This window comes from Drosophila obscura, unplaced genomic scaffold (genome assembly GCF_018151105.1).
Source record: "Drosophila obscura isolate BZ-5 IFL unplaced genomic scaffold, ASM1815110v1 contig_186, whole genome shotgun sequence".
NCBI classification, from domain to species: Eukaryota; Metazoa; Arthropoda; class Insecta; order Diptera; family Drosophilidae; genus Drosophila; species Drosophila obscura.
In genome coordinates, this window is record NW_024542774.1 from 10,562,679 (window position 1) to 10,575,703 (window position 13,025).

Consider the following 13,025-nt stretch of genomic DNA (forward strand, 5'->3'; position numbering starts at 1 on the left):
AATATTTTCTCACAAAAAAACAGAAAAAAAAAGTGAAATAAATAATAATTATTAAACTTGCCTTCCCGTGTCTGTTTCTGTTGATGAATGGTAATGGTATGTTTAGATAAAGTAAGATAAAGTCAAACCAAAGTGAGCATAATTTCCCGCAACTTTTCAGGTGTAAGTTACACAAAAATTATAGTATGTATATGATATCAAAACAATGCCGCTATTTCTTAATTAGTTAGCAGATTGGAAAGAAAATTAAGATTACATACTTCTTGGATTTTATGTACCTCTAATCAGTGTTATTGCATGTTTCTAAAGTGCATTTATATTTAATTAAATATATTTTAAATTAAATGCAATTTACTAAGAACGATTTCCCAGGCTAACGCCCATTAGGTTGGCTCACATTATTCATTTCCTTTCACTTCTTGGACAAGCTTGAAAATTGCTTTTAACCCAGGGGGCTATAAACAAGCCCAGCGCCACCGAAATCTGCACAATCTGCTCATTATGTCTTCGATTGTGTTTTTGTTTTTATTTTTACTTTGTATGTTATTTTATGTATTGTTTTTCTTGCTTTTGGCGGATTGTATTTTTGGCGTGGCTCTCTTAGCGGTAATGTGCCCACTTTGGGCTTGTTTGTCGGACATTTTGCCGGCGTTTTTAACACACATTGACCAGGGCATTGTTGTAGATTCGTTTTGCTGTCTGGCGGCACAATTCCAGCTTCAGTTCGTGGCTACTCTCTTTCATTTCGTTTCTTTTCCCCCAATAGGATGGGATCGGTGTAGATTGGAGGCTGAAGCAGTTGCCATTGAAAGTAAAATGAGCCGTTGGCATCCAGATTCACTTTCGATGCTTTGATTGAGAATACTTGAGTCCGGTATTGGAATCTTCAGGTGAGCATTAAACTCACCTCGTGGGGAGCGTGGCAAGAGTATCTTCTTCAGCCTTGGCTCTCTCTGCTCGCTTCTCTTTCTCCGTCTCTCTCTCTCTCTCTCTCTCTTTTTCTGTCTCTCTGGCAGTTGCTTCGTCTTCGTTTTGGCCAAGTTGCGAGCCGCCGTCGACTTCAAGTTTCAGTTACAATTCGGCAGCGACTCGGCCTGGTTGCAATTCCCTCGATTGCTCCGCGCGTGTCTCTTTGTGCTTGTGCGTGTATCCCGAAATATAGCCACAAGGATATACCAATAAAGTGGGTGCAGTGCGAGTCTGGAGATATAGTTCCCATCTCAACGCCAATCAGTGTATTTTCCTGGTGCTTATCGAGACGATTTTCATTTTCAGCTGCTGCCTCATTTGGATAAGGAATTAGTTTTCATCCTGTCGCGATGAGAACTCTGCCATTTCTGGTAAGTTGCAAGCCCAGAAACTTAACTCACAATTAAATGGGAATTTATATAACAAACCACCACTTGGGGAGGTGTCAACGCTTGCTTGACCTACGGCCCTGCGACCTGCCCCAAGCCCCCCCTGGGGAGTCACTCTCTTGATCATTGACATTGACAAATAGTGTCATTACATGGTGGCAAACAGCGACCGGAGTAAGCCAAGTGTAAATTGCCTTCCGGCTGCCTCAACACTCGGCACTCGGCAATCTTGCCTTTGCCTCCAGACTTTAATTTGGCTCTTGTTACGCGAAGAAATGTTGCCCTATCTCGTGGATCTCATACTCGAGTGGCTCCACATGTGGTGGGGGTGTGACCCGCCTGCGAATTGTCTCATTGCCTATTCCCTGCCGTGCACTTGTTAGCACTGCCTCAGGCACTGATTGGAGATATTTCCAGGGTCACATTTGCTCTATTATTATTGCCCACAAATAAAGGCAAGGGGATTCTATCCACAAAAAATCTCTAAGTACTATTTGCTTGCCCAATCGTTTCTCTGCAACATCAGCAGTCTGATTTCTGTTTGACTGCTGCACGAGTAGAACCGAACCAACCTATTGGCGCAGCTAGCTGAACTCATTAAACATCTTCATCTGCATCATCAGCAAAACCAACATGAGAGTTCCAACTGTCCTCCTTTCCATCTTGATCTTCCTCTTCCATCAGCCTCTTCGTCTCTGTCTCTGTCTCTGTCTCCGTCTCTGTTTCTGCATCTTCGTCTGCCTTTCAAAATTGAGGCGCCAAACGACCATCAGATTTGGCTTCAATCTCCATCTTCATTGGTTGTGTGTTGTGCAAAGGCATCTAAAGATGACTCTAGACTTTTGCAGCCGAAAAATCCCCCATGATGATCATTAGTGGCTGCTGCCATTGGGGTCCATCACATGTGTATGTGCATATGTGTGGACATGTGTGTGTAACCTTTACAAAAGTCTTGTAAGGCGCTTCATTTATCGAACTATTGCAATTCGGTCTGAATAGAGCAGAGCAGAGCAGAGCAGAGGTACTCGTACAATAAATGCCAAAAGCTGGCCCAGATAAACATTATTTCAGTTGTGTAGAAAACCATTTCATGGCTAATTTTCAGTCGCATAGAAAGGAAAATGCTGATTGTCATTGCCCGATGTTTGCGTTTGAGTTTGCGCTCACAAGAAGTGGCAGAGGGGGGGAAGAACTGCCTGGCTTTCTGTGCTTGTGCTGTCCGACTGGGGGGGCTATGCTATGCTCACGACACCGCACACTTCAGCACCTGCTGCTGCCCCTGGGCCCCATCGCCACTCTCCACTCTCCCCTCTCCACTCTGACAGTGCCCCCAAATAGGCCGAGACTGAGCATATTTTAATATGCTGCACGCATGCAAACCGACCATTTGCTGCCTGCCGCTTGGAGTGTAGAAAGTTGATTGGCATTATTTTGTCTCTGGCTTCGTTTCGATTATTATTATGTATCTAGATTGCCAGCAGAAAGTTTCGTTTCAATTGCGACGACCACTGCAGCCACTAATCTACAGCCTCGGCCCCCAGATGATGCAGCCAGCCCTACTACCAGGTCCCGGAATGGGCAAGGAATCCACCTTTCACTTCTCCTTCCTCACTTCCCCACTGCAGCTCAATTATTTCCATTACGAGTATTGAAATCGAAAGATGCGCCCGCTGCCCGTCCGGCTTAATGGACCGTCCAGCCGAAATTCAGCGGCAAAAATGGTTATAAATAAAAAGGAAAAACTTTTGCAATTGAAGACGAGTTGTTAGCAGCCAGTTTTTAGCTGGACAAATGTGAATGTACCTGTACCCGTACCGGGATGGAGTCGGGCATTATGCAGCTTGACGCTGAAGTTAGAGCTACCTCAGCGAGGAGACACACGAAATTCATATCTCGGAATGCGGTTTTCGACCGCAGACAATTTTCTGTTCGTAGCGCAATTACAATACCCATCCACAATTCGGTGCTGGATGATGCGGGGATATTTATTTTAATTAAATGTTACTCAAATAACCGTAAGCAGCAGCTTGGACTCGAATCTGACCTGAGCTGCAGTTTGGGGGCTGCACATGAATTTCACATGAATATTAATAATGATCCGAAATTGCTCGGATGTCGATTAGGTTGTCTACTAATTTGTGGCCCCAACTTGTTTGCGGCTCTTAATTATTTGACTTCTTTCTCTATTTGACATTCGCCGGAGAGGGGAACGGGGGACCTGACCAGTGGCAGAGAGAGAAAGAGAGCATTGCATAATAGTGCGTCATGAATAGTTTGAAAATGCGGCCAGAGTTCATCGCGGCTCCGGATGGCTATCAGCGGCGACCAAGTTTGCTTAATTTATGCAAACTCTTTCTTCGAGGGTTACTGATTGTTTATTTGATTTTTATTTATTTTATGCAACGACCTTGCCCAGCGCTTTAGTAATTAAAAAACTCAAACCGAAATGCTAAGCTTTATTTTTTTAGAGCCTGCTGCCACCGAACGCCCTCAACCGAAATTAGTTTTTTGGATGGGTTATTTAATTAGTTTGGGCTTTGGTTTGGGTTTTGGTTTTGGTTTGATTGGTTTCGTCTGGCTGCTGCATTGGGAATCTCCTTTCCATTTCCACATTAGCGCCCCAAATGCGTGTCTCGAGTTCGTTGCCTAAGTCTTTTGTTTGCCAGCCACTGTTTGGTTTCGCCGCCCGGTGCGGCATGGCGGCTGTGTAGTGACAATATTGGCACTAGCCGCCTAGCTGATTGCTTGTAACCAATTGTGGATATGGATACTTACATGCTTACATGCCTGCAAGTATCTGCAGACACACAGATATACACACACACACACACATAGACAAAGTCTGGACGTTGTTTACTGTCGTTTGCATAACCCGGCTGTTGTCGCCGCCGCTCACTCATACGCAACATTCGTTCAATTGCATTTCAATTTGCTTATTACTCGGCAATTTGCAATTGACACACTGCAGAAATATGAATGGAAATTCCATGTGACAGAGCGACAGAGCGGCAGAGTCCACAACAAAAGTTGGTCAAATTACAATTACGAATTGAGATCTCTGGGCGACAGTCTGTTACAATTGTTTGCGCCCCCATTTGAATGTTGTGAAGGAAAGGCGCAATCAGCTTGAGAGCTGCCACCAGCCGCACTCATTTGTGGCTGGGATTCCTTGGAGTGGTCGGACAACTTTTACATTCGACCGGCATGCAGTGCTGCATCATCTTCCATCATTATGCAGATCAGCCTGGCTGGCGGGCCTCACGCACAACGCTCTGGGCATGGGCCCCCCCCCTCTCATGCAAGATGCTCCAAGATACTCCAAGCCGAAGCACGCACACGAAAACCTGCTACTTGTCGGCACGTTGCCGCCATTGAGGCTGCCAGGTGGACCTTCTTCATTATCATCTGCTGCTTTGCTGCTTTGCTGCTTTCTCGCGGCCAATTCATGTCACGTTGAGGCAGATTCGACCCCATCAGAGCAGCAGAGCAGCAGAGCAGCAGAGCAGCAGAAGCATAAAAACACTTTCATTTTTCATTTCATTTAATCATTCATCATATTTCTCATCTCTGCCTGCCATCTCCCATCTCCCATCGTGGTTGGCCTTATCTGAAGCGCCCAAAAGTGTTTATGGCCTGGTCCACATTTTTTCCCGCTGGCGTGTCGCTTACTTCCGTTTTCGGTGGTGTCGTTGGTGTCGTTGGTGGTGGCTGGTGGCTGGTGGCACTTCTGGAACACAATGACGACTGCATAAAAAACGATAAATGTTTTATTTTCGTACCTGCCGTTTTTTTTTTTACACCATTTCGGCTCGCATGCCACGTTTGTCGCTTGAATCTTTCGTTTGTTTTCGCCAGGTCTCACATTTTCTACACCCCGATTCGTGCGCAGCACTCACTTCCTTTCTTCATTCCTGCTGGTCGCGCTACAGTTATTCCATTTGGACAGCTGTCTCAGTGTCTCAGTCGCAGTCGCAGTCGCAGTGTCAGACGCCTCTTATGCAACCAGGGCCTGGGATTTAATTATAAGGATTTACCAGATTGTCGGCAATTTGGCGAGAAAACGAACGCGAAAGTGACGCATTATTTACATCCGCTTCGGTTTTGCCTCTCCGCTGCTTTCAGTGGTGTATTGGGAACCATGGGAAATGATGTCAGTTAGGGCTGGCTATACGAGCTCGTGTGTTGTGTATGTTCTCAGAGCTGCCGCAGCTATGGCTCCGCTTCCCCATAATTTGAATGGACATTAGGTATCATGCAACTTTTTGCATCATTTGGCGATGACTGACGTTCCTGGCCCACTCGCGTAATTGGCCTGCAGACAAGCCACAGTTCGGAGTTCTTGGTGGCAGCGACAGGGCGAAGACTCAGCTAACTGCCTTCGTCGTGGGGTGGTTCACACAGAGATGACTCTCAAGTTGTTGGCCAGAATAATAGTGCCGTGTCACATGCTGATGGCTCGGCTCTGTGTTGCCAATCCACAACTACATCCACGCGCATTCACATGGCGGACAGACTAACAATGGCAGATCAACTGGCACATATCATAACTGCTCATCATCGGTAGCATGATTGCAGTTGAGGGCTGAGGGCTGAGATGAGATTGCCAGCGGCTAATGGCAATAACTGTGTGTCTAGACAACAAAGCAGCCGAAAATAAACACAATTTACATGAGAACTTGTTCAGCTATTTGTCAGTTGCAACTTGTCTGTGGCAGCCCTAACTGGGGGCAGCAGTGGGAGCTCTGTGAGATTTCACTTGGCAAATCGGCAAACGCCAACACAAACAGCAAAAGCTGCAAAGCAAAAACAAAACAAAAAACCACCGTTGAACGTGCCGCTTGTCAGCACAGACACCAAGCAAACCAAGCCATCCAAGCATCCAGCGTGGCTGCCACTTGGCAGCTCATGCCACATGCCACATGCCACAAGTTGTGTTAGTCCTGCGGTCAACATCAGGTTGTCCATGCCACTGGCCACTTGTATGGCCATTACCATTACATAATATCTTCACTTTGGGTCTGGCTTTGATTTACACTTACCCACTAAATGCTTGCCAAAGATTCGGAGGCTTCTTCTTCATCGTTGCATAATTCTTCTGGCCAAATGAAGGAAAAACTCTGGAGGAGCAGAGCAGAAAAGAGGAGAGGAGAGGAGAGGCTGACATCAGATTTATTGGCCTGTAAACATTTTCGTTATGTTAATGTGTGAGTTCATTTTTGGGCCCTGGCTCGAGATGAATTTTGATGGCTTTTTGCCTTGCTGACTTGACTGTCTGTGTCTGTTTCTGTGTCTGGTGTGTTAACTTTCTCCCATTGTTAGCATCTTTCTTTTCATGAACTGCTTTCGGCTGTTTGCGCCAGCTGCTGTCGATGCCCATGTTGATTTGATTATTTCTCTACTGTTTCATATTTCCCCCTGTGTCTTCCCCAGTGTCTTCCCCTGTGTCTTCCCCTGTGTATCATTGTTTTGCCAAATCTTTGACATTTGCTTATTGTATGTGGTCAGCAGAGTGTGTGAGTGGCCAGCCAGGCTTTCATTGTATCTAGACTAGAGTCGAGTCGAGTCGAGTGGAGTGGAGGGGACTACCGAATACCGAATGCCGAATGCCGAATGGCTTGAGGTGTAGGTCAGTTAGAGGGACAAGTATGGTAATGTCTTCTGCCTTGGCTGTGACTTTGTTTGGACAGTTTGTATAGGAAGTCACTGTTGGATAATAATCGGACTGTTTGTGTGGGTTTGACAATGCCCGCGATTAGCATATGTCGCGCACAAAGGTTATGTTATGGCATAGCCCCACCACCCGAAAATACGCATGGTCTATACGGAAAGTGAGTGCAGGAATGGGGACCTAATTATTGCAATTATGTGCTGTCAAAGTGCGTGTTGAGGCTGCATGCAAAGATGCTCGTACCTATAAAATAGACAAACACAAAAGGCAGTCGCGACAACAAAAGGTTGCCTCAGGAGCTGTCAAAACTCGGTCTCACAGCTTCCGTTTTGACATGGCACGGACGGACCTAGCCTAGAGTATGGTATGTATACAGATAAAGGCCAAAAACAATGTGACAAAGATGCCATAATCAGCATCAACTACCGTGAGATTGCGTATACCAAGATTGCCTCCGCCAATCGACAAGCGAGATACCTCAACTGGGTTAGGTTAGACCCGCCATGTGGATGTGAATGTGGATGTGAATGTGAATGTGGGTAACTCTCATTGTCGGTGGAGTGTGTATTATTTTCACTTCACTTTCGGCTCAGCCATCAAAATGTGTTATATACTTGTGCCCCATTATATAGATACAGATACAAATCAAATGTCAAGCGCCCACACAGTGGGGCCGACATCTGCAGCCCAAATGCAGTTTGGAAAGTTGAGAAAATTGAGCATGGGCCAAGTGAAACAGAATGGGGTTTTCCTTCTGTCTCTTTGGCATTTTTGCGAGGGCGTATCTTCACTACTGGCTGCTCTCTGAGGTCTGGTCTGCAGGCTGTTCAATTGAAATTCGTCGCCGCACTTCGGGGCAACTTTCACGGCTAAGCCTGTGACTGCTGATGACTCAATGCACTGACACGGCTAGGCTGATTCGTTGATTTGCTGATTCGCTGATTCACTGATTCACTGATTAACCATATCGCGATCGCGCAAAAATTAACCGCCAAAAGAGTCTGGAGCACTTGAGGTGAGGTCTAGCCTTGCCTTTAACCCATCGAGTTGTCGGCGTGTCATTTCTGTGGTCAACAACTCAATCTCAGCCTCTCCATCACAGCAAAGCCGCAGCCGCCACTTGACATTGACCCAATGCAGAGATGGAATGACGACAACACACATCACATCATCCAACCAACCATCCATTCAATCCCACTTTGCTGGGCTAATTTCTGATGCTCGCTTTTATGGCGTCTTTAATTCGCGTCTTTTGGCCAAGCCAAGCCAATTCACAAATTTGCTTTGGCATCTTCTGTACAATTTGCGGTTGGTAAAAGTGTTTGCTTAGCTGCTTTTGGTCGGGGTCTCGACCTTGTCCCAAGCTAAATCCATTAAAATATTTTCATGTTTGCAGGAATATTTTTTTGGAATTGGAAAGTTTGTTGAAATTTTCGAGATTTTCCACGAGCCGACCAATTGTTGTTGCTCTGACTTGTATCTTTGGACAAATCTGTTAGATTCCTCTTACAATACGTATGTATGTCCATATATGGATTTAATTTGAGGCTGCGCTTACATATTCCAACGATATCCAACCGGATTTCGTATAAATATTTCGTAATATGTAATCTCCGTTCGAATTAGTTTTGCTTTTAGGGCTGACTTGCAGCTGTAGCATCTGTGGCATCTGCCTAAGCTAGATACGTATCTGGGAGATAAATTTGAGCTTCACGGAATTTTAATTAAATATTTTGGCATTTGCGAGAGCAGAAATAAAAGGTGTAAACTTTCTGTTCAATTTTCAGTTGGCGCTGACGCTGCTGGCCATTGGAGCCGCCGCAGCAGCTTCCACCACCACCACCTCTACCACCACTTCTACCACAACAGCAAAGCCAAAGAGCGGGTCCAAGCCGAAGGCTGAGGCTGACAAGCCAACCAAGAAGCCATCACCATCACCATCAAAGCCGTCGCCCACGACTGCCACCACACGGCAATCGAAAGCGCTGAAGGCAGCATCGAATCCGGGCGAGAACCGCGGCAAGAGGACGCTCTACGACTTTGGCAATGCCGGCTATCTGTATCCGGAGGTGGCCAGCAGGAGGTCAAGCTATGTGGACAACACGGCCAGCTATTATCCCCAGACTGGCTACTACAGTGGACAGACCGCCATTGGTAGGTTGAATGGCATGGCAAAATGGCATGTGTTAAATAATTGTAAACGTCCCTCAATTGCAGCTCAATATCCAGGACACTTTGGTCCGGCATATGCGGCATATCCGCAGTACCTGGAGGCCCCTGAGCCCATCATCGAGATCATTATCAAAGATGCCAATGAGACCCTGGCCGAAGAGCCGGCCCAGCCGATAGTGACCAGGAAGAAGAAGAGGAAGGAGAAAGTCCACGTGTTCTATGTGAATTACAAGAAGGACCAGAACAACAAGCTGCACCTGGAGTCGCCGATAGCCTCCCTGAACAACGATGACAACGAGGAAGAGGAGGAGGAGGAGGAGGAAGAGGTGATCCAGTATCCAGTGACACCTCTGCCACCACTGAAACCCACCACCCTGCGCACCATCATCCACCCCGACTCCGAGAAGTTTCACAGCAACTCCGGAATCCACGTCTCCTTCGGTGCGGAGAACAAACACCAGACTGGGCACATTCTGGAGGAGCACGATGCGGAGAGCATTCAGCGCCAGGTGGTGGCTCTGCCGCTCCCAGTGAGCTCCACGGGCCTCAAGGCGCAGGATGGCGGCTATCCCGGTAACACCCGTGCCGACTATGGCAGGGAGAGCAGCTTCGGCAGGAGCCCAGGACCCATCGCTAATCTGCTCTTTGGAAGTGGAGGCAGCGGCAGCTCCAACAACTACCACCAGCAGTCACCACTGCACTTTCAGGGCCAGCAGCAGCTTCCCACGCAGCACGGAAGCAACTATTTCAGACCCCCCTCCGCCCTGGTGGGACCTCCGCACTCCTATCAGAAGCCAGCGCCACAGTCACAGTCACAGCCACAACTGCAACAGTCACAGTCACAGCCACAACTGCAACTGCCACAGCAGTCGCGTCCCAGCATCACGCAGCAGCAGCTGCCATCCACCTCGTCCCAGACGATCTTCAATAAGCTGGTCCAGCAATCGCAATACTACATCAATCACAATCAGCAGTATCCGTCGCATGTCCAAAGTCAGCCAAACCAGCAGCAGCAGTACCAGAAGCCACCCCACAAGCAGGTCCAGGTGCCGTTCTTCCCCACGATTCCGCCCAAGACGCAGGACCTGTCCTCGCGACCCAGTCCATCGCCGTATCATCCCATCAAGTTCCGTCCAACGCCGGCTCCCACGTCGCACATCAAGCCCTTGCCGCTGCCTGTAAAACTGGACAATGCAAACTACCAGCAGCAACAGCAGCAGCAGCAACATTATCAGCCACAGCAGCAACAGAAGGTGCCACAGCCACAGCAACAGCAACATTATCAGCCACAGCAGCAACAGAAGGTGCCACAGCCTTATCAGTTCGTTCGACAGCCCCAGTTTGTGCAGCAGCCGCAGTTTGTGGTGCGCTCACCCACGCCTGTGCCGGAATATTATCCGCAGCAGCAACAGCAACAATCGCAGCAGCATCGTCAGCATCAGCAGCAGCAACAGCAGCAACAGAAGACCATTCAGAGCACCCTCAACTACTTCGACATCAAGCCATCCAAGGAGACAGAGCTATTGAAGTCCATACCCAAGTACGAGCAGCACATCATCGAGACCGTGCAGAACCCCATTACTCCCTCCCAAGCAGCAGCAGCAGCAGCAACATCATCATCCTCAGCAGCAGCAATTTAGTTACAGCAGCACACGTAATGAGGTGATCCATGATGTGCCCGCTCCGAATCTCGCACCCTCTGCCCAACAGCCAGTCTCAGGCCATTACATAACCGCTAGCTCAGGGAGTACCCAACAGCAGCAGCAGCAGCAACAGCAGCAGCAGCAGCAGCAGCAGCAGCAATCTCACTTCGGCAGCTTTCCCAGCGAGGCTCCGTCTCAGCCTCCCGTCTATGCAGAGTCCACGCATGGCCAAAAAGTGATGGTGGTCACACCCGTGCCCCCATCGGCCAACTTTGTGACCTACAGCCAATACTCTCAGGCGGCCAATGAGCCCGTGGTCCATGTAAACTCCCAGGCAGCCGCTTTGCAGACCCAGGCCAGCACTCACTTTGCTCAGCAGCCCCGGCAGCCAGCTGGCTCCCAGATCAGCGCTCCCTCCACGGACCACTCGCCCTTCAGTGTGTCCACCTTCCACTCGGATGTGTTCAAAGAGCTCGAGCAGCGAAACCAGCAGGATACGCAGCCACAGCTGCAGTCACAACAAGTGCAACAGCAGCAGCAGCAGCAGCAACAGCAGCAACAGCAGCAACCACAGCAACAACACCCAAGTGCCGCTTCAGTTCCAGTTCCAGTGCCGATTGCTGCCCCATCTGCTTCCTCTCCCAATGGAAAGGCCTCGCAGACGCTGCTCCAACTGCCCGACGAAGTACCCGAAGATCTGCGCCAGCAACTCTTCTCCTCTGGCATCCTGAACAACGCCGACATCTCGATCCTCGACTACGACAAGCAGGGGGACATTGCCCTGGAGAACCTGCCCGCCGAGCATCTGCAGCACTTCTATGGAGCCGGCGGCGGCGCCCAGATTGCCGAGACCAACAAGGTGCTCACCGTGGTCAAGCCAAATGGGGACAAGGTGGCGCTCAGCGAGAAACAGATTGAACGCGTCAAGCAGAGCAACTCCCTGCCCCAGAAGCAGAATCTGGACGTAAAGGTGGTCCGCTACGATGCGGGACAAGGCCAGAGCGTCAGCGAAAAGTACGTCCGCACCGATGCCACCGTGGTGAACCCCGTGGACCTGACCGAGCGACAGCAGTACAACCGCTACCTGCCCCTGAAGATAAACGGAGCCCAGTTCCCCATTCCAGACAGCGAGGAGCTACTGGGCAAGAAGATCGTCAGCGTGGTGGTCCTGGCGCCCGTCGAGGCCCAACCAGCGACGACGAGCAGTGAGGGGCGCAGTGTGGACAACAAGGAGGTCAAGTTCTTGGGCGGCGATCTCATCAAAACCTTGGTGAAGAAGCCCACCAAGGACAACTTCAAGCGTTGGCTGGAGAAAGAGGCGCGCACGGACCTCGAGCTGCAGTCCGTTGTCCTGCTGGTGACCAGGTAAGTGTCTATTCCTCTCCCATGGTGGAGCAAATCTAACCTTGCCATTTCGTTGCAGATCCAGCGACTCAGCCGCGGATCCGGATCATGATCAGGAGATCTTCATGTATGACATCGGCACGGGCAGTATCAATCGTTTGAATGGGGAGCTCTCCAGCACGTTCGTCAGCGTGGCCGAGGAAAACGCCAGCAGCGAGGATCTTGAGCATGCCGCCACCCTGGATCCCAGCTCGCTTGAGTCCATGATGCACCTGCGGCGCAGATAGATTGAGTCGCCATCGCAGTCCACATGAAAATGCCATTTAGCTACTCTTCTACATCATCGTGCGCCCATTCCACAATTTCGCTTTATTTTTTTTGTACCCCTCCTTCCTTAGTTTTGTGTTCACTATCTTCTGTTCTGGTCTCTTTGATCTATCATCAGGTTGCACATTTTCCACCAAAAGAAAAGAGAATCATGCTTCATTGATCACGGCATTTCATTGCATCCCCTGCAACTCCTCTCGTAGTATTTCCATTTTGTAAATATTCTATGCTGATGTTACAATTATCTTAATTTAAGCTAATTTACGTAAAACAATCAAAATAAATAAGACAAAATGTAATCGTGTTGGATGGTGTTCTTCTTGGTGTCCTTCTTGGTGTTCTTCATCTTTATCCATTTGAATGAAGGTGGCGGCAAAGGCCACAGGTGGTTGCTCCCGCATGTGCGGTTGGGGGAGTGGGAGGAAATCCCATTTTGGAGTATGTCCGGTAATGGCTCTACACCACTTGGCCGTAAATATGTTGAACCTACAGAAATTGGTGGAACAATAATTT

The 13,025-nt window shown here is 48.7% G+C and overlaps 1 protein-coding gene and 1 long non-coding RNA gene across 2 annotated transcripts; one reads left to right on the forward strand and one right to left on the reverse strand.

The window, feature by feature from the left end:
* The first annotated feature begins 1,186 nt into the window (after nucleotides 1–1,186).
* On the forward strand, nucleotides 1,187–12,791 carry LOC111075207 (mastermind-like protein 2). The gene is given in 5 exon segments (XM_022368340.2): nucleotides 1,187–1,340; nucleotides 8,814–9,180; nucleotides 9,244–10,787; nucleotides 10,789–12,206; nucleotides 12,265–12,791. Coding segments are annotated over 5 exon segments (3,558 nt in total). The 5' UTR covers nucleotides 1,187–1,319; the 3' UTR covers nucleotides 12,473–12,791.
* Nucleotides 4,936–6,598, reverse strand: LOC111075211. The gene is made up of 3 exons (XR_002607901.2): nucleotides 6,398–6,598; nucleotides 5,138–5,470; nucleotides 4,936–5,085 (listed from the first exon to the last, which is right to left on the reverse strand). It is a non-coding gene; the product is annotated as an uncharacterized LOC111075211 (long non-coding RNA).
* Nucleotides 12,792–13,025: the final 234 nt, after the last annotated feature.